The sequence below is a fragment of the Pan paniscus genome, chromosome 4, assembly GCF_029289425.2.
Source record: "Pan paniscus chromosome 4, NHGRI_mPanPan1-v2.0_pri, whole genome shotgun sequence".
Lineage (NCBI taxonomy): Eukaryota > Metazoa > Chordata > Mammalia > Primates > Hominidae > Pan > Pan paniscus.
Genome location: NC_073253.2, coordinates 10,510,914 through 10,537,299, shown reverse-complemented (window position 1 = coordinate 10,537,299; position 26,386 = coordinate 10,510,914). Strand labels below are relative to the sequence as shown.

The following is a 26,386-nucleotide window of genomic DNA, read 5'->3' as shown; positions in this document are numbered from 1 at the left end:
ATTCTTTCCTCTTGTTCAAGTATATGTAGTCTAGGCTGTAAAGATGTCTGTAAGTACTGCTGTATTGATTGTATCAAGTTTTGATATGTAGTGTTTTCATGGTAACATGGTAATCCAGTTCTAAATCTTTTGAGTTTTATTATAATTTCTTCGTTGTATTTGTATAGCATTTGTTATATAAAATCTTTACTGAAACTTTGATTGTGGGTTAATATGCAGGCAGTTCACATCTGCTTGTAAAGACTGTGTTCTCCAGTTGTTCATGAAGGGAATTACATATGTCTTTGGGTTTAGTGTTCCTAGTTCCTCTTTTTTGATGGAACCTTAATTTTTTTTTTTTTTTTTTTTTTTTTTTTTTGTGAGACAGAGTCTCGCTCTTGTTGCCCAGGCTGGAGTGCAATGGCACATTCTCGGCTCACTGCAACCTCCACCTCCCGAGTTCGAGCGATTCTCCTGCCTTAGCCTCCCAAGTAGCTGGGACTACAGGCGCCTACCACCACACCCGGCTAACTTTTGTATTTTTAGTAGAGACGGGGGTTTCACCATATTGGCCAGGCTGGTCTTGAGCTCCTGAACTTGTGATCCACCTGCCTTGGCCTCCCAAAGTGCTGGGATTACAGGCGTGAGCCACCATGCCTGGTCCGGAACCTTAATTTTTAAAAAGTCTAATTTGAACCAGGCATGATGGGTCACACCTGTAATCCTAGCACTTTGGGAGTGTGAGGTGGGATGATTGCTTGAGCCTAGGAGTTTGAGACCAACCTGGACAATATAATGAGACCTTGTCTGTATAAAATTTTTATTCTAAAAAAAGGAGCTGATTGTGGTGGTGTGTGCCATAGTCCCAGCTACTTGGGAGGCTAAGGTGGGAGGTTTAGTTGAGCCCAGGGAGGAGGTCGAGGCTGCAGTGAGCCGTGTTTGTGACACTGCACTCCAGCCAGGGCAAGATCCTGTCTCAAAAAACAAAACAAAACAAATCCAAGTTGAGAATATGTCTCAGCTAGTGAGTTTAATCTGTTTCCATTTATTTAAATTTAGGCAGGCCTGATGGCGGTGAGTTATCTCAGTTGATTGTTCACAGTCATTTACAAATCAAATTCCTTGTTCTACTACTCCCACTTTCGCCACCTCATTTCCTGCTTTTTAATGAACAGGTTTTTAATTTCCTAATTCCTTCCTGTTTTCTATTTTGATTCACCAAGTGTTTCTAGGTGAATTTCAAACCCCATTCCCACTGTAAATTCCTCCAGGGTGTTGTGTCTGCTGATTCTTGTTTATTTGGATCGCCTCCTTGTGTATAGGTTTTCCTGATGAGCTGCTCTTCAGCGGGTCATATTTTTGGCCTGGATTGTGGAAGTCTTGTGGTAAAGTGGATTTGCATTTGCCTCTGCCTGGTGTTCCAGGCAGTTCACTGGCCCAGGGTCAATTGTATTAATTTCTCAGCCAGGTATTCCTACTTTGCAAGCATGGTATACATTTGAGGATTGCTTTCTTTTTCTTTTTTTTTTTTGAGAGGGCGTCTCGCTCTGTCGCCCAGGCTGGAGTGCAGTGGCGCGATCTCGGCTCACTGCAAGCTCCGCCTCCCGGGTTCACGCCATTCTCCTGCCTCAGCCTCCCGAGTAGCTGGGACTACAGGCGCCCGCCACCACGCCTGGCTAATTTTTTGTTTTTTAGTAGAGACGGGGTTTCACCGTGTTAGCCAGGATGGTCTCGATCTCCTGACCTCGTGATCCGCCCGCCTCAGCCTCCCAAAGTGCTGGGATTACAGGCATGAGCCAGCATGCCTGGCCGAGGATTGCTTTCTTTTTTCCCTTCCACTCAGAATCTAGACGGAGATGGGTTTCTTCGCACACCCCTGAGCCTGGCGGATGGAGCTCTTCTCCTTTTGCTTTGGCCCTCTTCCCTGAGACATGAACCTTTGGGGCTCGACATTGCAGGCGTGGGTCTCTTACAAATTCCCGTCTCATGTGCTTCGATGGCTGTTTCTACACGTCGACACAAGATCCTAAGCACCCGACTGTTAGGGTGTGCTCCTGAGTCGGGCCCTGTCCCCCAGCATCACTGGGCCCCGTCAGCATCTGTGGGTGTCACCCTCACTCTGGCTTTCTGTTTCCTCTCCAATCCTGCCCCCTGAAGAGTCCCTTTTCCCTGTGAGTTCTTTCATCGCTATTTTTTGTTGTTTTGTTGTTATTCAATCTGGCATTTCTAGTGTTTCTGGCCTTACTCTGCAGTGTTGCCAGAACCAGAAGTTACCATTGGTTTCTTACATAATACCATAGATGTAGCTAAAATGAATTTTTTTCTATAATCTTGATTTGAGGTTTACTTACCATTTATAGCCTTTAGATTTGCAGCATTCAGAATATAACGCATGTTTCTCTCTCCATAGCCCGACTTAAATCTCTGCAATGGCTAACGAAGCTTATCCTTGTCCGTGTGACATTGGCCACAGACTTGAGTATGGAGGGCTAGGCCATGAAGTTCAAGTCGAGCACATCAAGGCTTATGTCACCAAATCCCCCGTTGATGCAGGCAAAGCTGTGATTGTCATTCAAGATATATTTGGCTGGCAGTTGCCCAATACCAGATATATAGCTGACATGATCTCAGGAAATGGATACACGTATGTATAAAGTTGTGTTTCTTTGTTTAAATTCATATAAATTTCAGTGGTTTATTTTGTTCCCTTTAAAAAATAAAACCACAGCGGTCTGACTATACAGTATCTACTGTACATTAGAAACTTCCTTATCTCACTGCGGTGAAGATAGATGGGAAATGTCTTGGGAAATTAAACACCCACCTGGTGCTCCTAACCCCATCCCTGGGTTTCCTGTCCTCCTGGGAGTACCTGGCCTTTAGACTTGCTGGACATTGAGAATTCTTTTCCCGTGTGGGGCCTCAGCCAGACACAGGCACTGGACATCTTAGGCCAACCTCACCTGCTGTCAAATGGACCCGTGACTTGGCCCTTCAAGCAGCTCAGCCTCGTGTCAGATTTCATGGCCCATTTGGACGGCAGGGTGTCCAAGGCTCCTCCTGGTCCATACACGTACGGTCGTGGCCCCCTCTGAATTAGACTGGGGTTCAGAAGTGGCACAGTGAGACCTTGCTCCCCTCCCCAAGTTTACCTCTTTGTCTGGCCAAGTGGCCGTGGCCACCTTTGGCCAAGGCTGATACCCGATTGCTTCTTATTTGCCCCAATGTAAGGCACAGAGGAGGGCCAGAACCTTCCTTCCTCTCCAGCGTTGGAAAGCATCAACCCAGCGAGCCCTGAGGTTGGTGCACGGCTGGATTTCCTTTGTTTTCACAGAAAGAGAAGCTGGAAACCCGAGGATGAGCCTACGTTGTTTTTCTAGGAAGAGAAACTGGCTTAAAGGAATCATGCCCACCCTGGTGGGATGCAGAGTCGGTGCTGAATGAAAAGACCTTCCTTGAAGTTTTCCTTTTTCACGTCCCCATGTGAGGGGACTTAACTTTCTAGGGGCAAGCCCAGTAAAAATAAATAAGTAAATAAATAGCTAGTTTCAGTTGCTCAGCCAGACGCAGTGCTAAGGGCATGACTGGGCTCATTGCCCTTAGTCCTCCTGGCAGCCCCTTGAGGGAGGAGCTGTTATTGCTCTCATTTTGCAGATTAGGAAACCAGGCCATAAAGAGAGCGCTTTGCGGCTGCCCCAGATCACTGGCCCAAGCAGCCGATCAAATGGCATTGCTGTTTCTGTTGTTTCACGGCGGGTCCTTTAGCAGGGGTCAGGACATAAAAGATAAGGAAAGACCCCTATTTTACAAAGCCCTTTCACAGGTATACAACTTTTTTTGCCCTCGAGAGGATCCTCTGGGGTTAGGCAGTGCAAGTGTGCTGTTTATTTGTCAGATGAGAAAATGAGGCTAGAAGTGGTGACATGACTTGTGAAGGCCACACAGCAGCATGGGGGGTACCGAGCCTCGAACTTGGATTTTCTCACTCCAGTTTCAGTGTTCTTCTACCCCTATAGGAGGAGCCCTGTTCCTCCAACCAGGTGGCAATTCTATTTTGGGAAACAGGACTCAACCCCAGCGGTTGGCTCTATCCCTCTGGGTTGACTTGCATGGAAGAGCGACCTGGACTGGGGCCAGGCTTGTTTGCGCTCTGCTGCCCGTCTTAGAACATACCCTCTGGATAGGAAACTGTGCTTCGTCGGCGTCTTGGTGGAGGCTGGGAACATTGCCTGGTCATAGTGACTGGACAAGTTAGCCAGGTGTGCCCTCTGGCCTGAGGCTCATGTGAAAGGCCAGGAGTCCCCCCAGGCTGGCTGAGAGGGGCAGGAGGGGCCCTCAAAGCCACCCGCATCAGGCCCACTCCCCCAGGTGCCCCCACATCCCATGCCAGCCTATCCCATGGGAGTGTGCCCTGTGGATAGCCTCATTGCCAGGGCTGGGTTACCAGCAGGCTGCCAGACGCTGTGCACCTGTGGTTGTGAAACCTAAGATGGCTTGGCCCGGTGCCAGGTGGCTGCTTTGCTGCGATCAAAGTTGGCCTTCACACCCACTACTTTTCCTTTTCTCTGAGCCAGAATCGCCAACGTAGCAAGTTTTTAAATAAATGCAAGCAAAATACTGAGTCAAGCAACTCTGAAACTAAGATCAATTCATGTCCATATTTTGCAGAACCATTGTTCCAGACTTCTTTGTAGGGCAAGAGCCTTGGGACCCCTCTGGCGACTGGTCTATCTTCCCTGAGTGGCTGAAAACAAGAAATGCCCAGAAGATCGACAGGTGAGTTATCCGCAGACGTGGCCATGTGTGTGGCGTGGCCCAGGGAGGTGAGAGCTGGGTGGGCTTCACCTTTCAGACACTACTCCTTACCTTGGGGTAGGACTTCTCCATGGCCAATGGAATCCTTCCCATGGCACAAAGGAGAAAAAATTTTTTTTTGTTTTTGCTCTGTTGGAGCCCAGGCTGGAGAGCAGTGGCATGATCTCGGCTCACTGCAACCTGTGCTTCCCAGGTTCAAGCAATTCTCCTGCCTCAGCCTCCCGAGTAGCTGGGATTACAGGCGCCTGCCACCAGCCCGGCTAATTTTTGTATTTTTAGTAGAGACGGGGTTTCACCATGTTGGCCAGGCTGGTCTCAAGTGCTGGGATTTTTTTTGTAATTAAAATTTTTAGGCCGGGCATGGTGGCTCACACCCGTAATCCCAGCACTTTGGCAGGCTGAGGCTGGCTGATCACTTGAGATCAGGAGTTTGAGACCAGCCTGGCCAACATGGTGAAACCTGCCTCTACTAAAAATACAAAAAACAAACAAACAAACCAAAAACTTAGCTGGGTGTCATGACGCACGCCTGTAGTCCCAGCTACTTGGGAGGCTGAGGCATGAGAATTGCTTGAACCTGGTAGACGGAGATTGCAGTGAGCCAAGATGGCACCACTGCACTCCAGCCTGGGGGACAGAGCGAGACTCCATCTCAAAAAAAAAAAAAATTAATTAATTAAAAATTTTAAAATAAAATAGAGATGGGGTCTCACTATAGGCGTGAGCCACTGCACCCAGCTGGGATAGCATTCTTTATGTGATGATGATCAATATCAAACAATATTTTTATGAGCACCATCTATGAAAATAGAGATTTTAGTGCATCTGTCACCGAGTAGTGTACAGTTTACCTAATATATAGTTTTTTAGCCCTCACACCCTCCCACCCTCCCCCTTCTGAGTCTCCATAGTCCATTATATCACTCTATGTGCTTCTGTGAACCTACTCATAGCTTAGCTCCCACTTATAAGTGAGAACATACAGTATTTGGTTTTCCATTCCTGAGTTACTTCCCTTAGAGAAATGACCTCCAGCTCCATCCAAGTTGCTGCAAAAGATATTATTTTGTTCTTTCTTATGGCTGAGTATAGTCTATGGTGTATATAGGCCACATTTTCTTTATCCACTCATTGGTCAATGGGCGCTTCGGTTGCATATCTTTGCAATCGTGCTACAATAAACATACGTGTGCAGCCCACCTCCACTTTGGTACATTGCTTCTAGTTGAAAATGTGTTCTGAGTTCCAAACAATCAGTTTGCACATGAATCATTTGCCAGACAAGGGCCACTATTCTTGGTCCCCTCATGGCTGAAATAGTCCTGATGGCGTTCCAAACTTGGCTTCACTGGGCGGCAGGGGGAGGAGACGAGCAATGCAGAGTGGGGAGTTTTGGGGAGAGAGTGAACGTGTGAAGTCAGAGAGTGTCTGGGCGTCTGCCCGTAGTTATGGCTGCTCATGGGAGAGAGGAGAGAGGAGACTCTTCTCCTGGGAGACTCAGGGGACAGAGAAGACTGGGACACTCTGCAGGGAGCAGATCATGGACTCGGGTCTTACGAACCGTGCTGTGGGCTGTGGCCTTCATCCCCAGGCTGTGGAAGACTGCTCAGCTCTCAGCTGGGAGTGAGGCAGTTGGACCTATGTTTTGGGAAGAGCCCAGCTTGCCTGCAGCTGTCAGGCAGTTGGAGGAGGGCTGGGCTTGGCAGGAAGATGTGCTGGGATGATGCATCAGTTGGGCCAGAGGTAGTAAGGATGGAGCTCCCAAAAGAAGAATCCTTGGCAACTTCAAAAACAGTTGCTGATACAGCCCTGTTATCATCAGCACAGCTCTTTGAGGGGTTCACAAAATAAGCCTGATTCTTGAATATTTTTTCTTTCTGTTCTAGAGAGATCAGTGCTATCTTGAAGTATCTGAAACAACAGTGTCATGCCCAGAAAATTGGCATCGTGGGATTCTGCTGGGGTGGAACTGCTGTCCATCATTTGATGATGAAATACTCAGAATTCAGGGCAGGGGTGTCCGTCTATGGTAAATCTGCCTTGTGCATTTTTACTCCATGCAGAAGGGAGGGGTGGAAGAGTGACAGCAATCACAAGCCTCCCCATCCAGTGTAACACAACCCCCAATAATGCGAAGACTGCCCATCTTATGGAAATGGGCTTTAAGAATCTGAAAATAGAGGTGGAGGTTTGTCTTGCAGTTAACCAGAGGATGTCACCGGGAGTCAAGAGGTCTGGGTCCCAGTGGTGTGACTTTGGGAAAGCCACCTAATCTGAACTCTCCATTTCTTCACCTAGGATGAAGGGGATAGCTTTTTTTGTTTTTTTAATGTAATGATGATTAATATCACACAAGATTTTTATGAGCAACATCTATGAAAATATTTTTCTGGTGGTGGCTAATGCCTGTAATTCCAACACTTTGAGAGGCTTAGGCAGGCAGATCACTTGAGCTCAGGAGTTCGAGACCAGCCTGGACAACATGGCAAAACCCTGTCTCTACAAAAAATACAAAAATTAGCTGGGCGTGGTCACGTGCACCTGTAGTCCTAGCTACTCAGGAGGCTGAGGTGGGAAAATCGCTTGAGCCCAAGAAGGTCAAGGCTGCAGAGAGCCATGATCATGCCGCTGCACTCCAGCCTGGGCGACAGAGCAAGACCCTGTCTCAAAAAAAAAAAAAAAGAAAAGAGAAAGAAAGAAAGACTGATTTTTCCAAGATACAAACTGTACACAAACATGCACACACACTAAGAAAGAAAGCAAAGGCAGCCAGATGCGATGACTCACGCCTGTAATCCTAGCACTTTGGGAGTCCAAGATGGGCAGATGGCTTGAGCCCAGGAGTTCAAGACCAGCCTAAGCAACATAGAGAGACCTTGTCTCTATAAAAAATTTTAAGGCTGGGCGTGGTGGCTCACGCCTATAATCCCAGCACTTTGGGAGGCCAAGGTGGGTGGCTCATGAGGTCAAGAGTTCGAGACCAGCCTGGCCAATATGGTGAAACCCCGTCTCTACTAAAAATACAAAAATTAGCTGGGCGTGGTGGCAGGCGCCTGTAGTCCCAGATATTCAGGAGGCTGAGGCAGGAGAATTGCTTAAACCCGGGAGGTGGAGGTTGCCGTGAACCAAGATCATGCCACTGCACTCCAACCCAGGCAACAGAGTGAGACTCTCTCAAAAGAAAAAGAAAAAAATTACTTGGGTGTACTGGCACGTGCCTGTGGTCCCAGCCTCTCAGAAGGCTGAGGCAGGAGAATCACTTGAGCCCAGAAGTTTGAGGCTGCAGTGAGCTATGAATGCACGACTGCACTCCAACCTGGATGACAGGGAGCAAGACCTTGTCTCTTAAAATAAAAAAATAAAAAAAAAAAAAAGGAAAGAAAGCCAAGGAAAACACACTCTAAAATCTAAATAGCAATTTATACATTTTTGGCCAAAACAAACCAAAGTTACTACAGCAATGAAATAACATTATATCTGTATATAGAAACTGCTTGCTAAATTCATGATATAGAAGCATTCAGACCAATAGATAAACGAAAACAAAAAAGACACATAGGAAATATAGCCTTTAAAAATAATGCAGATGCTCCTGTACTTATAATGGGGCTAAGTCTTGATAAACCCATCATAAATGGAAAAATCTCAAGTCGAAAATGCACTTAATCCACCTCACCTACCAAACATCATAGCCTCACCTGGCCGACCCGAAACACCTGCATCAGGCTACAGTTGGGCAAAATCATCTAACACAAGGCCTATTTTATTATAAAGTCTTGAATGTCTCATGCAGTTTATTGAATTCTGTACTGAAAGTGAAAAACAGAATGGTTGTCTGGGTACTTGGGGAACAGTTTCTACTGAATGAGTGTCGCTTGTGCACCATTGTAAAGTCAAAAAATGACAAGTGGAACCATCGTTAGGCCTGGGACCATCTGAAGTGGATCATAAAGTTATACTAATGATTGCTTCTTGGGTTAATGGTTCCTCATTGTGGTATTTTCAACTACTTTTAGAGTTAAAAACGCCTTTAAATATTGACTTAGGACAACACAAAAGGACATAAACTCAAAAGGCAGTGGCCAGCTGCCTCTGGGAACAATGGAGCTGAGAGATGCTTTGTCCAGACCATGCTTTTGCGCGATTTAGCAAAAGGCGGTCGGGAGTGGATGCCTCCCCGGCGCCACCTTCTGGCCGCTGTTGTGCAGTGCGTGAGCTGCAGAGCGTGGCCGGGCTCAGGCCCAGGGATATCAAAAGAGGCCCATCCACATGAAGTAGCTTTGCTAGAGTGGGGAAGGGAGCGTGGCCACCTTTCCCGTGGCTCCCTGCCTCCTGAAGAGGAGTTACAGGTGAAGGAGGCTCTCTCTGTTACTTAGCTCTTCTGCTGCCAGCAGGAAGTGGAAAAAAGTTATGTTATTTACGTCTTCTTATCTTAAAATGGTAATTTGCTGCAAATCTTTTACTTACTTATTTTCGCATAGAAGTGGACACACCCACAGGTTGTTTTCAGACAACCTGGGTCAGGCAGAGCATGCTTCTAATTTCAGAATTAATCTCGAATGAATGCTGAGATGAAAGATGAAAACTATTGTTATTATTTTTTGAGACAGCATCTTGTTCTGTCACCCAGGCTGGAGTGCAGTGGCACGATCTTGGCTCACTGAACCTCCACCTCCTGGGTCCAAGCAATTCTCCTGTCAGCCTCCTGAGTAGCTGGGGCTACCACACCCAGCTAATTTTGTATTTTCAGTAGAGACAAGGTTTTGCGTGGGTGGCCAGGCTGGTCTTGAACTCCTGACCTCAAGTGATCCACCCGTCTTGGCCTCCCAAAATGCTGGGATTACAGGTGTGAGCCACCTCGCCCGGCCAAAAACTGATTTTTATAGACTGACCTGCTAGGCCCAGGCAGTTTCACACTTCCACACTTCCACACTCATGGTCTGGTGCGAGTCTAAATACCCACTCAAAAGACAGCTCCTCTTACAAACAAAACTACTCAGTGCATTCAAGCCAGAACCCGTGGGACTTGTGTAGACCTGAGAAACTTCTCAAGCGAAGGTTTGACATTGATCCTCTTTGTAAATGAAGGTACATCCCAGCGGGACATTCCTCAGGCTGCTCCGCATCTTTCCATACTAAGCAGCGGACGAGGTCTCATTCAATTATTTAATGGCCTGATTCCCAGTCCATAAAGTGGGGAGGTAGAGAGTAGGAAGATCTGACTAAATAAATGTCTCTTGTACTCTTATAATCCTCTTTTTTTTTTTTTTTCCGAGACGGAGTCTTGCTCTGTCGCCCAGAGCTGGAGTGCAATGGCAAGATCTTGGCTCACTGCAACCTCCACCTCCCGGGTTCAAGCAGTTCTCCTGCCTCAGCCTCCCGAGTAGCTGAGATTGCAGGCGCGTGCCACCACACCTGGCTAATTTTTGTATTTTTAGTAGAGACAGGGTTTCACCATGTTGGCCAGACTAGTCTCGGACTCCTGACCTCATGATCCGCCCTCCTCAACCTCCTGAAGTGCTGGGATTACAGGCTTGAGTCACTGCGCCCAGGCTTTGGGTTTTTTGTTTGTTTGTTTTGTTTTGACAGGGTCTCACTTTGTTGCCCAAGCTGGAGTGCAGTGGCACAAACGGCTCACTGCAGCCTCAACTTTCCAGGCTCAAGCAATCCGCCCACCTTAGTCCCCCCAAGTAGCTGAGACTACAGGCACGCACCACCACACCCGGCTTATGTTTGTATTTTTTGTAGAGACAGGGTTTTGCGATGTTACCCAGGCTGCTCTCAAACTCCTGAGCCCAAGCCATCCACCTGCCTCAGCCTCTCGAAGTGCTGGGATTACAGGCGTGAGCCACCACGCCTGGCCTTCTTTTACGCTCTTTTTTTCAAGTGGGGCCACTTCTGTGGAATGGCTAAAAAAGCAAATAAAGTCCGCAAAGCAGAGATTTTACTTTGAAAAATCAAACCCAAATGTTGCAGTTTTCTGTGGCATGAGTGTGGGGATCATGTGGCATGGGTGTGGGGATCATGTGGCATGGGTGTGGGGATCATGTGGCATGAGTGTGGGGATCAGACATCATGCCTCTGTGCTTGTTTTTCAGGCATCGTCAAAGATTCTGAAGACATTTACAATTTAAAGAACCCCACCTTGTTCATTTTTGCTGAAAATGATGTTGTGATTCCACTCAAGGACGTAAGTTGGCATCTTTTCTCTTCGTATTTATTTATTTGAGATGGAGTCTCGCTCTGTCGCCCAGGCTGGAATGCAGTGGCACGATCTCGGCTCACTGCAACCTCCACCTCCCAGGTTCAAGCCATTCTTGTGCCTCAGCCTCCCGAGTAGCTGGGACTACAGGTGCCCACCACCGCACCCGGCTAATTTTTGTATTTTTAGTAGAGACGGGGTTTCACCATGTTGACCAGGCTGGTCTTGAACTCCTGACTTCAGGTGATCTGCCTGCCTTGGCCTCCCAAAGTGCTGGGATTATGGGCGTGAGCCACCACGCCTGGCCTCATTTATATATTTAATAGCACGATTTGACATTCTGCGGGGAGTGGGAAGTCTTGAAGGATGCATTTGTTGCTCCAAATGTTTCCAACATTAACATTTTAAAGATGGGTTTTATTCAATTCCACTTATATAATTCCACTGTGGAAGTATAACCTTCCCAAAACATGCTTAAGGAAATGTCTGAGGGAAGTATTCTCAGCATGGCCTGGTTACCTGGTGGAGAAACAGGACCTCTTGCCCCACCTCCATGCTAACCCACAAATTACAACAAAGTCTGTGACCTTAAAGACAAGGATTTACTAAACAAAGTCAGTTGATAAGGAAAAAGCAGAAGAAAAGTATGATTCAAAAGCAGTCATTTAGCTGGGTGTGGTGGCTCATGCCTGTAATTCCAGAAACTCAGGGGGCTGAGGTGGGAGGATTGATTGAGGCTGAGAGTTTGAGACCAGGCTAGGCAGTCTAGCTAGATCCCTTCTCCACAAAAATATAAAAAAATTAGCTGGGATGGTGGCACACATCTGTAGTCCCAGCTATTTGGGAGCCTGAGGCAGGAAGATTGCTTGAGCACAGGAGTTGGAGGCTGCAGTGAGCCACGATTGTGCCACCGCACTCCAGCCTGGGTGACAGAGTGAGACCCTGACTCTTAAGAAAAAAAAGCAGTCATTTAGAAATTATTGTTATAATATTAGTAACTAATATATTAATGCAAATGATTTCAAATAATAGATGTATCATTTTTCCATTGCCCTGAAATCTCTCCTTTGCCAGACCATAAGAATTGTGTTAGTTATAAAATTAGCAGTAGAGGCCGGGCGCCGTGGCTTACGCCTGTAATCCCAACACGTTGGGAGGCAGAGGCAGGCAGATCACTTGAGGTCAGGAGTTTGAGACTAGCCTGGTCAACATGGTGAAACCCTGTCTCTACTAAAAATACAAAAATTAGCTGGGCGTGGTGGCGGGTGCCTGTCATCCTGGCTTCTCCGGAGGCTGAGGCAGGAGAATCACTTGAACATGGGAGGCAGAGGTTGCAGTGAGCCGAGATGGCGCCACTGAACTCCAGCCTGGGCAACAGAGTGAGACCCTGTCTAAAAAGAAAAAAATTAGTGGGAAAGAATTCAGTGTAACTGTGGAACTTGTTTCTAATTTAAAGCATTGATGTTAAATTTCTGTTATGAACACTCACTAAAGATTTGGAGAATGGAAATTATCACTAAAGGGTTAAAATCATGAAATCTTTTGCACCCCAGGTATCTTTGCTGACTCAGAAGTTGAAAGAACACTGCAAAGTTGAATATCAAATTAAAACATTTTCTGGGCAGACTCATGGGTTCGTGCATCGGAAGAGAGAAGATTGCTCACCTGCAGACAAGCCCTACATTGACGAGGCGAGAAGGAATTTAATTGAGTGGCTGAACAAGTACATGTAGCAAGAATCAAGGGCAAGCCTTCCTAGAATAGCTTTCATCCCAAAATTTGCTTGGAAATACTTAGATCATTTGATTTAATTTTCACTTTTATAAAATAAGTGTAGGAATCCTAAAACTGATTATTTCATTTGAAACACAAATTCAGTAGGAAGTAATGCATGAAATAATTTAATTTTTAACATGTACATCGAATCATAATTTGAAAACAAGGTCTGCCCAGGTGTAGTGCCTCATGCCTGTAATTCCGGCACTTTGGGAGGCCAAAGTGGGTGGATCACCTGAGGTCAGGAGTTTGAGACCAGCCTGGCCAACATGGTGAGACCCCATCTCTACAAAAAATACAAAAATTAGCCTGGTGTGGTGGTGCACGCCTGTAGTCCCAGCTACTTGGGAGGCTGAGGCACAAGAATCAATAGAACCCAGGAGGTGGAGACTGCAGTGAGCCAAGATTGTGCCACTACTGTACTCCAGCCTGGGCAACAGAGACCCTGTCTCAAAAATAAATAAGTAAATAAATAAATAAATAAAATAAAAACCAGGTCAGTACCTGGAGAATTTGAGTGATAGAGAATGATAGAGTAATACCCTAATTATTAGTTAAAACCTACAGGCCGGGTGCGGTGGCTCACGCCTGTAATCCCAGCACTTTGGGAGGCCGAGGTGGGTGGATCACTTGAGGTCAGGAGTTCAAGACCAGCCTGGCCAACATGGTGAAACCCCATCTCTACTAAAAATACAAAAATCAGCCGGGCATGGTGGCATGTGCCTGTTATCCCAGCTACTCAGCAGTCTGAGGAGGAGAATCACTTGAACCCGGAGGCAGAGGTTGCAGTGAGTCGAGATTGTGCTACTGCACTCCAGCCTGGGCAACAGAGGGAGACTCTGTCTCAAAAAAAAAACCTACAGCTGTTCAAGGACCAGCTGACAGGTCAAGTGTGGCCTTTTCTGGTCTTTGAACACATCATAGAAAGTGACAAATGCTGCAAAGCCATGAAGAACATGAACTATAAACTGGGGTAGACTAACTGCCCAGCTTAGACACTTATCTATGCCACAAAACAGCTGAATTTGTCACATTTATATATTGCAATATGGGAAGTATTGAGATCAAAACAGGATTCCATTGACCTAATTATATTAAGCTAATAAACTAATTTTTTGAATTTTTGAATTTGCAGCTTTTTTAAAAAGATAGCAGAGAACGGTGGGCTAGAGTCGTCACCCAGCTGTTGTCTCCTAAGCAGTGGATTTCCAAGCACTGGCATTTTTGGGTCCCAGGGCCTGAGGCTACCTCAGAAATATCTCCTGTGTTTCTGGTGGTGGCGTAAAGGGGAGAGCCGGTGAGAAACTCTGCACCTGCACCTATGGGGTGCGTACATGTGACTTTGGGCAAGTGACTTGATGTTGTAGTTTTTTTCCTAATTTTGTCTTGACGTCCTTCTCAGGAGAGAGTGGCTGTAAACTCTAGCCCTGCCCTGACGGGGATCCTGGGGATGTGGTCGTGGGTGTTTCCCATGTGCCTTTCATGGGATCCTTCTTTGTCCTGGCAGACGACCTGATTCCTGAGTGTCCAACCTGTGGCCAGGTGTCCCTCTCACAGGAAGCTTGTTTATCCTGGCACATGGCCTTGTGGCTCTCATCTGACCTGTGTCCAGTTTATTCCTACTGAGACAGCCACTCTCCCGGAGAGCCCTGACCGGGAAAGAAGTTAGGATGGGGTAGAGGAGGCAACTCATCAGAACCCAAGAAATGGCAGAAGCAGTTTATTGCTTACAGATCCAGAGAACAGAGGGCAGCACGCTTCGCAGGGCCAGCAAAAAGGGGGAGCCATTCAGGACACATGGGCTCAACCAGAAGGTGGAGAACGAGAGAGAGGGAGCTATGAACCAAAGCCTTCACTGGGGCCCAGGGTGTCATCTATGCAGGTTTCCCCTGGAGGTTCTAACTGGGGGGTTTAGAGCAAGCAGGCATGAGCCCCGGGGACTCACGCTGTGACTGAGAGGGGTCAGTGTGGGTAGGATATCGGCATGGCCCATGTGGGTGTGGGGGTCAGTGGGACAAGTCAAGCAGGTGGTATCCAGCTGTCCATGGGAAGGTGGTCCCAGGAGGCGGTTTTGTAAGGCAGATGTCTGGATCGACCACCTTGGGGAACTGTGAGAAGTTGGATAACTGGAAACTGTGTTACTAATCCCTGCTTCTAGTATGAGAAAGTCCAACTTACATTCAAATAGATGCTCAGGAAACATAAAATTCAAAGAATTCCCAAACTTGAGCTTCCTGAGCCTCAGTTTTTGCATCTGTCAAATGGGTATGGGGAGACCCTTTGCCTAATGTTGAGAGAATCCAAGCCTGAGCAGGGCTGGTCTACTGTGGACACTTAGTTGTGGACCCCAACAGGCCAAAGCCCTTGCCTGCTGAGGGCTGCTCCCAGGAGGCCTCACACATTCATCCGGCCTCCCAGGAAACCCCTGAGATGTACTGGGCTTTTGCCGTGGAACGGTGTCGGTGAGCATGTAGCCAGTAGCCAGAGTCTTCAACATAGGTGGGAGGTCTAAAATTCGTGCGCGAATGAACCAAGGGTGTGGCTGTATCCTTCATGGTGAGCTTGGGGCCTGGGCAGCCTTCCCTCTGCTGAGTCCTTTGGTCAAATGTCATGGTGTTCTGAACCAGCACTGCAGAGAGAAGTATAATGTAAGTCACACACGTACTTCTTTAAAAAGATTTGTTCTTCAGTGACTATTAGACAAACAGATAAATGAAAGTAAAGGGAAAAAATGGCAACTTTAGCTTTTTTCCCCATGTATGTAATTTTAAATTTTCTCATAGCCCCATTAAAAAAAGGAAAGAGACACAAGTGAAATTAATTTTAATAATGCATTTAGCCCAATTTATCACAAATGTTCCATCAGTGTGTAATCAATGTAACGAATCATGAGTGAGATATTTTGTTTTTTTTTTTTTTTTGGTCCTCTATCTTTGACATCTGGTGTGTATTTTCTGCTTACACATATCTCAATTTGGATGCTAACTTTTCATCAGAAGTACTTGATTTGGCCAGGCACAGTGGCTCATGCCCGTAATCCCAGCACTTTGGGAGTCTGAGGTGGACTGATCATTTGAGGTCAGAAGTTCAAGATCAGCCTGGCCAACATGGTGAAACCCCATCTCCACTAAAAATTCAAAAATTAGCTGGGCATGGTGGTGGGCACCTGTAATCCCAGCTACTTGGGAAGCTGAGGCAGGAGAATCACTTAAACCTGGAGGTGGAGGTTGCAGTGAGCTGAGATGGTGCCATTTTATTCCAGCCTGGGCCACAGAGCAAGACCCTGTCTCAAAAAAAAAAAAAAAAAAAGTACTTGATTTGTGTTTAGATTTCACAAAATTTACAGTTGAGAAAAGTAGATTTACATATTTAAGTTTTCCGATAACTGAGTCTAGCATCAAAAGTCATTTCCTTTACAGTTCACCTCCCACATTGACAAAACTGCTTCATTTGTTTTAGAATAATTGATTTGACTTTGAAGCAAAAGCATATCCGTTTCAAAATGACGTCAATCTAAATTAAGTGAATTCACTGGCTTTTGTGTCACTGTCATCTCAGTGCTGACAGCATCGAGGTCAGAGGGTCTAGCACACACTGAACAGAGATCCGAGTGTGGTGGGATCAACAGAGCTTTCCACAATATTTTTTCTTGTCGTTTTTTCAGGAGAAGTTTTTTGTTTGTTTGTTTGTTTTGAGACAGAGTCTTGCTCTGTCGCTCAGGCTGGAGTGCAGTGGTGCTATCTTGGCTCACTACAATCTCCGCCTCCCGGGTTCAAGTGATTCTTCTGCCTCAGCCTCCGGAGTAGCTGGGATTGCAGGCGCCCACCACCACGCCCAGCTAATTTTTCTATTTTGAGTAAAGACAGGGTTTCAACCATGTTGGCCAGGCTGGTCTCAAGTGGACCTCAAGTGATCCGCCCACCTCGGCCTCCCCAAGTGCTGGGATTACAGGCATGAGCCACCGCGCCCAGCCCAGGAGAAGTATTTTACACTGCTTCAGTTTTTTAATTTAAGTGAATTAAAATGAAATGAAAAGTTGACCTCCCCAGGAGCGCTAACCCTGTAGGAGGGTAGTCACTGGCCACACCTGCAAGTCTACACTGGCGAGGAAGATTCGCATCCCCAACTGCATCCTGTTGACTTTCCATTAATCCTGTTTGTCCGCCTTATGGCAGCCCTGCAGCTGGTTGTGAAAGAAAATAGACGCTCAGGACCCGAAAGTCACTATGCCAGAGGGAAAGTTCAGCCTGGGAACTGCGCAATACTGCCTTCCTTTCCTTCCCAAACAGACAGCTGCAATGTCACAACCCTGTGTTAGAGCCTCGTCCGTAAGCCAGGATCCCACAACCATGGAAAGCCACACATCTCCCCAGATGGCCTCCCTCCCAAAGCGCTCACACAGAAATTCCTTGTGAGCAGCTAGATCTTTCAGGCTATATCCACACCCTATAAACTAGCCCTGAAACAAGTTTTTTGGATCTCACCCTGACGATGTCAATTACCAGGTGATCCTCACAGAGAGGACAAAGACAAGACCAGAAATCATCCCTGAGACAAATGCATAATTGACTTTTCCTGTGCTTCCTTTTTTCACGTGTAAAATGTAGATTTACTGAGACTCAGGGCCTCACAAGAATGCGAGCATCTGCCTCACTGCCTCCCTCCCCCGTCTTTTCCCTCCTGCTTGCCCTTGCCTTTTTAAATATCGCCGTGCCCCAGACCCCCTTTGGAAAAAGCACAGCTCACAGATGTTTCTGTGGCTTGTGGTTGTTTTCTTGGGCATGTTCTCAACCTTGGCGAAATAAACCTCTGTGGATTGACAGCTGCCTTGGTCGCTTTTTGGTTAACATGGTTTTTCTCAATTACAGCCAGATCATTTATTTACTTGGCAAACTCCTCAAGCCTAGATCTGTGCCTCCGCTTAGCCCCTCTCCATGTCTGCAGACACCAAAAAGGCCGTTTCTTTTCCCTCCCATGCAGGCCTGGGCCCTGCAGGCAGCTCCCTCCATCAGGTGAGACCTTAATTCTCCTTGAGTTCCAGATTGGGGCTGTTTTTATCCCAATGCCTGGCCAACGTGGGTAGTCTTATCAGTCCTGGGGCGCCAGCAACCTGCAAACTCAGTGCATTCCTGTTCTGGAAGACCAAGCAAGAAGGATGCCTGCGGCCTCAGGATCACCCCACCCCTTCTTCTGTAAAAGGGCAGCCAGTCCCGGTAGGGCTGGCCCCTCTGAGTCCCAAGGTGGGGATGTGCTTTTCAGGCCTTTAGGTGAGAGCAGCAGAACTTATCAATGGTATTTGCATTTTAGAAAGATTAAAGTTCGGCCCCTCTGGAGAGGGAAGGAGCACAGTAACAGGAAGCAGAGATGTGAGCCTGACTGATGTGGTTTGGCTGTGTCCTCACTCAAATCTCATCTTGAATTGTAGTTCCCATAATCCCCACGTGTCATGGGAGGGACCTGGTGGGAGGTAATTGTATCATGGGGGCAGTTACCTCCCTTCTGTTCTCATGAAAGTGAGTGAGTTCTCACAAGATCTGATGGTTTCATGAGGGGCTTTCCTCCCACTTCGCACTGTACGTCTCCTTGCTGCTGCCATGGGAAGAAGGATGTGCCTGCTTCCCTTTCCACCATGACTAAGTTTCCTGAGGCCTCCCCAGCCATGCTGAACTGTGAGTCAATTAAACTTCTTTTCTTTATAAATTACCTAGTCTCAGGTATGTCTTTAGTAGCAGCGTGAGAACAGACTAATACACTGACCGAGGCAGCAGAGTGGAGAGTTGCTGAGAGATGCAACTGCTTTTACTGCAGAGACTGAGAGGACACCAAGAAGCAAGACCCTGAGGTTGGCTTAGAGATTATCCAGCACAAATTATCCAGCACAGAATCCTGAAGAGAAGCGGGCTGTGAGGAAACAATTTAAGTTTGGTTCAGCCTGGAATATCAGTTGAGTTTTCTTGGGCTGCAAATAACAGAAAACCCGACTGACAGTGGCTAAGAGGGTAACATTTAAGTATCTCCCACACAGTCCTCCAGGGATCCCAGGTGGTTTGGGGGTTTCCTGGTGTCAGGACCTGGGTTGGTGCCTGCATTCTCTGGGCCCTAGGGCCTTACAAATCCCAGCCACAACAGGAAGGGAAGGAAGGAGCTCTCTCCTGCACCTCTGTTTTAGCGAGGGAGGGAAATCCCCCAGCTGTGTGCCCCCTGTGTCATGGGAGAGGCCGAGGACCTGGGCATCAGCTGAAGGGGAATTGGTGACGGGATTGGATTAGACCCTGACTCACTTAGCCAGGGATGGGGTGCACTCCCTCTGGACAGAGCTGGGCTTTGGTGGGCTATGAAGAGGAGTGTGGAGGCTGGTTGTGGGGGGCAGTTGTATGAGACCCATGTGGCTCTGTAACGTTGGGAGTCATCCATGAGGTGGCTGTGGCGGATATGGCAGAGGGAGAGTGTGAGGAAGATGAGGGTGAGAAGAGGAGGCTCAGGAGGGAAAAGCTGGATGTGTCCATGCTTCATGTTTAGCTTGCTGTGGGTTTGGGCAATGTGCTTCTCTGACCCTCAGTTTTTCTCAATGTAAAAGCTATAAACTCAGTAAAATAACATAACTCTGCAGGGGTGCATTGTTAGAGTAGGTAGTCAGGAAGACATAAGCAGGGCAGGAGAGGTCTACCTCCCCAGGAATGTCAGGTGGCCATCAGGCGATGGTCAGGTGGTTGTTAAACTGTCTCTCTAAAATAATACTTGGTCACAGCCAGCACCAGGGAAAGGCAGTCTCCCTATAGAGAGAAACATCTGAAGCTGGTGATCAGTAGCTTCCTGAAAAGATCTCAGGATTTGGGCAAGCAGACCCAAGCATGCACCCTAAGAGGCAAGATGGTGGACAGCCTGCTCCAAGGGAAGAGTTTGAGTTTTCCCTTGGAAGGGAAAAGAAATGCAAACCTCGGAACCATGCCAGCGTGTAAAACCCCAAGTCACGGACCGAACGGGGCACTTGGCCCTCTTCCAAGTGTACTTTGCTTCCTTTCGTTCTTGCTCTAAAACTTTTTGATAAACTCTCACTCCTCCTTTAAAACTTGCCTCAGTCTGTCCCTCTGCCTTACGACCCGCAGCTGAATTCTTTCATTCGAGGAGGCAAGGATTTGATTTGATGTAGACCCTTCAGATTCACAGTGGTAACAGTAGGTGAAGTGTCATCAGCATGCCTCACCCTTGAGTAAATGCTGGTGGACCCAGGGTAGTTCTCCCTGAATGCATATTAAGTGGCAACCGCAGAGGGGGATGGCCAGAGGTGGGGAGCAGCCAGGGATGTAGGAGCAACTAGAGGGCAGAGCTCCAGGAAAGTCACCAGAGGAGCTTCAAAAAGGAAGATAATTTTTTTAAAAAAAAGACAGGAAAAGGTTGTGTGTGTGAGAAAGAGGACTCCAACTCAGAGAGCACCCCAGGGATTTGCAGCAGAAGGACACAGTGATTGCAGCACGAGTGGTTTCTATGCAGGGTGGGGTCCACAGACCATCGCTGTGGGTGGAGGGAGCAGAAGGTGGAAGGCAGGAGAGGAAGGGGGGCTGACAACAGTGCTGCAGAGTAACGGAGTGAACAGGAAGGGATGGCTCCAGGGGCCACAATTGAAGGGTTTTGTTTTCCTATGCTTTGGTTTTTTCTTTTTTTTTGTTGAGACAGGATCTGGCTGTGTTGCCCAGGCTGGAGTGCGGTATTCCAATCACCACTCGCTGCAACTTCTGTCTCCCAGGCCCAAGCAAACCTCCCTCCTCAGTAGCAGGGACTACAGGTACATACCACCACACCTGGCTTTTTTTTTTTTTTTTTTAAGAGACAGAGTCTCACTGTGTTGCCCAGGCTGGTATCGAACTCCTGAACTCAAGTGATCCTCCTGCCTCAGTCTCTCAAAGTGCTAGGATTACAGGTGTGAGCCACTGCACCCGGCTGGTTTTTGCTTTTTAAGGTGAGATTCATGCTGGAAAGTGCTAACAGAGGAGGGGAGGCTGTGTGTGCAGGTAAGAGAGATTTACAGACAGGAGGAGCCTATTCTCAGGGTCTAAACCAGCAAAGAGCTGGATTCTTACCATGTTCCATGTCCCTTGCGTGTTGCCAGAGGACTTACATCATCTTCACCTCCGGGGAGCCTCAGCGGATGGGGCAGCCACTGCCTTGAATAGTGCACTGTGCTGTGTGCTCAGAAGAGCGAGCCTTGAAGGGTCTTGCCTTGGCATGTACATGCTCTAACCTGGAAATCATACTGCTGCCACAGACGCTGGACTGTACTAGCATAGGGGTTAAGGGAAAACTTCCGTATCACCCTCTGAAAGTCACTGACAAGAGGCAGATTAATAGGAAAAAAGGCATACAAATTTATTTGATCATAGTTTTATGTGACATGGGAGCCATCAGAACGATGACCCAAAGACACAGGGGAAATTGTCCTTTACTGATTGGTTGTTTTAGAGACAGGGTCTCGCTCTGTCACCCAGGCTGCAGTGCGGTGGTGTGATCATGGCTCACTGCAGCCTCCAGCTCCTGGACTCAAGCAATCCTCCAGCCTCAGCCTTTCAAGTTGCTGGGACTGCAAGTGCGTGCCACCACACCCGGTTACGTTTTTTGTAGAGATGAACTCTCACTATGTTACCCAGATTGGCTGGAGTTCCTGGGCTCCAGTGATCCTCCCACCTCAGCCTCCCAAAGTGCTGGAATTACAGTCATGAGCCACAAAACTGTCCATTTTTTTGCTTAGGTTCAACAAAGTGTGGGCAGCATGTGGAAATACGGTTGGAGAAAAAGGGTCTGATCTAATGCCAGTGGACTGAGTGGAGGCCCCAGCAAGGCCTGGTGAGACTCTTCTTGGCCTCTCAGGGCAGCATTTCTTCCTTCTGGTTATCAGACAGGACCCTCTCTGGAATGGGGGTCTTATGAATTACGGGCAAACAAGATAGGTCAGATAATTTCTTTATGGCCAGTTTTTACAGGGAAGTGGCAACAGGGGGTGGTTTTAGAGTAATAGTTTTAGGTTTTGTGGCTGGCTTTGAGGGAAAGAGGTTCTGGTTTCTATGACCACCTAGGGGAAGAGGGATTCTGGTTTTCAGCTTCAGGGCAGAATGAAGGGCCAGAAACAGGAGGGAAGGAGGTCAGAGAGAGCTGCTTCTGAAGCCTTCATTTTGGGGTGTTGTATTCTGAGACCCTCACTAGTCACAGAACCCCATCCAACCACAAGGAATCTGGGCAGTGCAATCCTACTATAAGTCCAGAACGCATCCTGAGGAGCACTAAAGACAATCCCAGATGCAGAAATGAGAAACAAGCTCTGAGAGATGGAATCAATGGGACATTGGAATTGTCTCGGGCAGGAGGAGGGTACCCTTCTCTCTCCCCTCCCCCACTGAGGCAAGACAGAAGCATATGCGTTTCCGATTGCTGCTGTGACAAATTTTCACAAACATCGCAACTTAAACCACACAAATTTATTATCTTTACAGTTCTGTAGCTCAGAAGCCTTGGCTGGTTGCTCTGCTGTGGGATTCACAAGGCCAAAATTAAGGTGTTGGTTCACTGGGTTCCTGTCAGGAGGCTCTGGGAAAAAGTCTCTTCCAAGTGTATTTGAGTTTTTGGCAGAATTCAGTTTCTTGCGACTGTAGTATCAGGGTTCCTGTTTTCTCTCTGGCTGTCAGCTGGAGGCCACACTTAGTTCCCAGAGCTTCCAGTCCTTGCACATGGTCCCTGTATCTCAGAGCCAGCAATGGCATGTGGAATCCTCAGGGTGTTCTTTTTTTTTTTTTTTTTTTTTTGAGACAGAGTCTCCCTCTGTCACCCAGGCAGTGGTGTGATCTCAGCTCACAGCAACCTCCGCCTCCAGGGTTCAAGTGATGCTCCTGCCTCAGCCTCTGAGTAACTGGGATTACAGGCACTTGCCACCATGCCCGGATAATTTTTGCATTTTGAGTAGAGCCAGGGTTTTGCCATGTTGGCCAGGCTGGTCTTGAACTCCTGTCCTCAGGTGATCGACTTGCCTCGGCCTTCCTAAGTGCTGGGATTACAGGTGTGGGCCCCCGCACCTGGCCAAGGCCGCCATCTCTTGAGTCTCCTGCTGTATCTTTCACCTTTATCTGTGAGCCCCTGTGGGCTTGTGTGACTGCATTGGACCCACCTGGATAATTGCCCTCTTTTAAGGTCAGCTGATTGGTAACCTTAATGAAATCCGCGAAGTCCCTTCTCACAGTATCTAGATCAGTGCCTGAAGGAATAACCAGATGGGCTCTTGGGAGCACAGGTTGAGAATTCTTCCTCTCACAGGAGGTGAGGGACGATGAACTGCCGCAAACGAAGTGGGAGCCGAGGAGCTGAAAGACCACACTGCTGGCTTCAGTTGTGTCTTTGCAGTAGGCGTCAAGATCATGTGATAAATAAGACATCCTGCTAAGTGCACATTTTCAGCTGCTTATACTGAAAACTATATAAAGTTAAAAAGTTTATTTCCATAAGGGAGTGGTCCATTCAAATTATGCAGTATCTCTTGGACTTGTCAATGACTAGGATTATGATGAGGATCAAATGTTTTGGTTTTAGGATTCTTTTACACTTTTTTTTTTTTTGAGTCAGGGTCTCACCCTGTTGACCAGGCTGGAATGCAGTGACACTGTTAACAGTAGGTAGCTAGTCAGGCATGAGCAGGGCAGAAAGAGTGGCCCCTAACCCTTTGCCCCCTCAGGTGATGCCAGCTGACCCTGAGGTGATGGTCAGGCGGTTGTTAGCTGTCTCCCTAAAATAATAATTGGTCACAGCCGGTGCCTGGGAAGGGCAGGCTCCCAATAGATAGAAAACACCTGAAACTGGTGATGAGCAGCTTCCTGATAACATCTCAGGAGTTGGACAGGTGGGCTCAAGCATGCGCATTAAGAGGCAAAATGGCGTCATCTAACTGGAATGCTAGACCGGTAAGGGAAGAAGGCCTCAAGTGAGCATGTGTAGAACTCCAGTAAACACACTGCCCTGCTTCTCTCCCAAGTGCTGGCAGGCCACTGTGTATGCGACAGCCCATGCCAGGGGTGTAATCGGGAGAAGTAACACAAGACCCCGAAAGTACGCCAACATATAAAACCCCAAGTTGAAGGCCCAACCCTGCCTTGGCTCTCTCGTTGCCCGCTTGGCCCTCTTCCAAGTGTACTTTTCTTTCATTCCTGCTCTAAAGCTTTTTGTTTTTATTTTTGGTTTTTTGAGACGGAGTCTTGCTGTGTCACCCAGGCTGGGGTGTAATGACGTGATCTCGGCTCACTGCAACCTCCGCCTCCCTGGTTCAAGCGATTCTCTTGCCTCAGCCTCCTGAGTAGCTGGGGTTACAGGCTCCTCCACTACGTCCGGCTAATGTTTTTGTGTTTTTAGTAGAGACGGGGTTTCACCACGTTGGCCAGGCTGGTTTCAAACTTCTGACCTCAAGTGATCTGCCCACCTTGGCCTCCCAAAGTGCTAGGATTACAGGCGTGAGCCATCGCGCCTGGCCTAAAGCTTTTTAGCAAACTTTCACTCCTGCTCTAAAACTTGCCTTGGTCTCTCCTGCATTATGCCCCTCAGTCGAATTCTTTCTTCTGAGGAGGTGAGAATTGAGGCTGTTGCAGACCTGTACAGATTCAACACCCGTAACAGCATGGTCATGGCTCACTGCAGCTCAACCCCCTGGGCTCGAGGGATCCTCCTTTCTCAGCTTCCCAAGTAGGTAAGACTACAGGCACACATCACCATGCCCTGCTAATTAAACAATTTTTTTGTGTGTAGAGACAGAGTCTCACTTTGTTGCCCAGGCTGGTCTCGAACTCCTAGGCTCAAGCGATACTCCTGCCTCAGCCTCCCAAAGTGCTTGGGTTACAGGCATGAACCACTGTGCCTGGCCACAGCATGTTCTGGAATATGATCTGGCCACACACAGATATGTAGTTAGACAAGGGAGAAGTATTTTAGTTGCCTTTCACAAAACTGAATATTCTTCGATATTGCACCAAAACCCAACAAGTGATAGACTGAATACACTTTCTTCTGTCACACTGGTCCATCTTGCATCTTGAAAACGTCTGGTACCTGTGCATGATGCTGTAACATCATATGCATATTTGGCAAATATTGGTCTAGTGAGCAGATCTTCCGGTTGTTGACACATTTCATTATACAATGTCAAAGATTCATCCTTTATTATTGAGAGAGTCTCGCTCTGTCATCCAGGATGGATTGCAGTGGTGTGGCCATGGCTCACTGCACCCTCAACCTCCTGGACTCAAAAGGATCTTCCCACTTCAGCCTCCCAAGTAGCTGGGACCACATAAGCATGCCATCAGGCCCAACTAACTTATTTTTGGTAGAGACAGGGTGTATGTTGCCCAGGCTGGTCTCTGACTCCTGGGCTAGAGCGACTCCTCTTGCCTCAGCCTCCCAAAGTGCTGGGATTACAGGTGCGAGCCACTGCACCTGGCCAAAAAAATGATTTTCTTTTTGAAAGTGTATAGTGCCACTACCTCACACTAAGGTGTGGTTTTAATGGTCACTGCTTTTGCACCATCAGTGCAAAAGTCAACACAGTGAAAAGGGCAGTAACTTCAGTGTAGGAAAATACATTTGACCTCATAGGCCCCTTGGAAAGACCCAGGACCCCGAGGGATCCATGGAGCAGACTTTGAAAACCAATTTTAATGTACATAAACCATTTAGAGCAGCGATAGGGCACACACATTTATATTTTTACTACCTTGTTGTGTTTTCCCCACTTTTCCTGCCCTTCAACACTTTCTCGGCCATTTGCCTTTGGTCCCCACTTTTCTGGTGCTTTTAGATGACCCCATTCTGCCAAGGCTGCCTGCAAGGAACACCTAGGTTGGAGAAACTTCTCCATGCTTACAAATTACTGATTAGTCAGTTACTACCGTGTCACCTTCCTCTGGCCACACCCCCCAACCCTCAGTCTGTTGGAGCTGTTTCACCTAGAGAAAGAAAATGAGAGTCAAGAAATTCAGTCCAATGTAACAGAGAGACGGGCCTCTTAGCCCTCCCTGTGACATTTGTGCCTCACAGCGGCTGCTTGCAGAGTTGACCCTCATCTGAATTCAACCAACCTCAGGTTGAGAACATTCAGAGAAAAAAATTGCATCTGTACTGAACATGTAGATTTTTTCTTGTCATTACTCCCTAAATACAGTATGACATTTACATATCATTTATATTAGGTATTATAAATAATATAGAGATGATTTAAAGTATACAGGAGGATGTATGTTATATGCAAATACCACATGATTTTTATCAGGGACTTGAGCATCCATGAAATCTGGCACCTACAGGACATCCTGCAACTGCCCCCACATAGAAATTGAGTGGCTGAAATTAAAAACAGGACATTTAACAAACCTCCAATGAATCCAGCAGGTGTAGAGATCGGGAACCAGCAGTAATACATGGGGACTTACATGGGAATCTAGCCTTTGGGTCAAGCACCCTAAGTTGCTTTTGCTCCACATGGGGAAGGAGAGGGTGTGGCCAAAGTACCAGCAAAATAAAACTTGAGTGATCTGGAACGTGAAAAATAAAAGACATCACGGGGAAGAGGTTTATTACAAATAAATGAAACAAAAA

At 47.4% G+C, this 26,386-nt stretch overlaps 1 protein-coding gene across 2 annotated transcripts in view; it reads left to right on the top strand.

The window, feature by feature from the left end:
* CMBL (carboxymethylenebutenolidase homolog) overlaps positions 1–13,900 on the top strand; it is a 29,409-nt gene extending 15,509 nt beyond the window's left edge. For both annotated transcript variants that reach the window (XM_014344832.4, XM_003821960.7), the window contains exons 2-6: positions 2,390–2,623; positions 4,648–4,755; positions 6,681–6,823; positions 10,893–10,984; positions 12,550–13,900. In XM_014344832.4, the coding sequence (XP_014200318.3) occupies positions 2,409–2,623; positions 4,648–4,755; positions 6,681–6,823; positions 10,893–10,984; positions 12,550–12,729 (738 nt within the window). In that variant the 5' untranslated portion in view covers positions 2,390–2,408 and the 3' untranslated portion in view covers positions 12,730–13,900. The remainder of the gene's footprint in view (positions 1–2,389; positions 2,624–4,647; positions 4,756–6,680; positions 6,824–10,892; positions 10,985–12,549) is intronic.
* Positions 13,901–26,386: the final 12,486 nt, after the last annotated feature.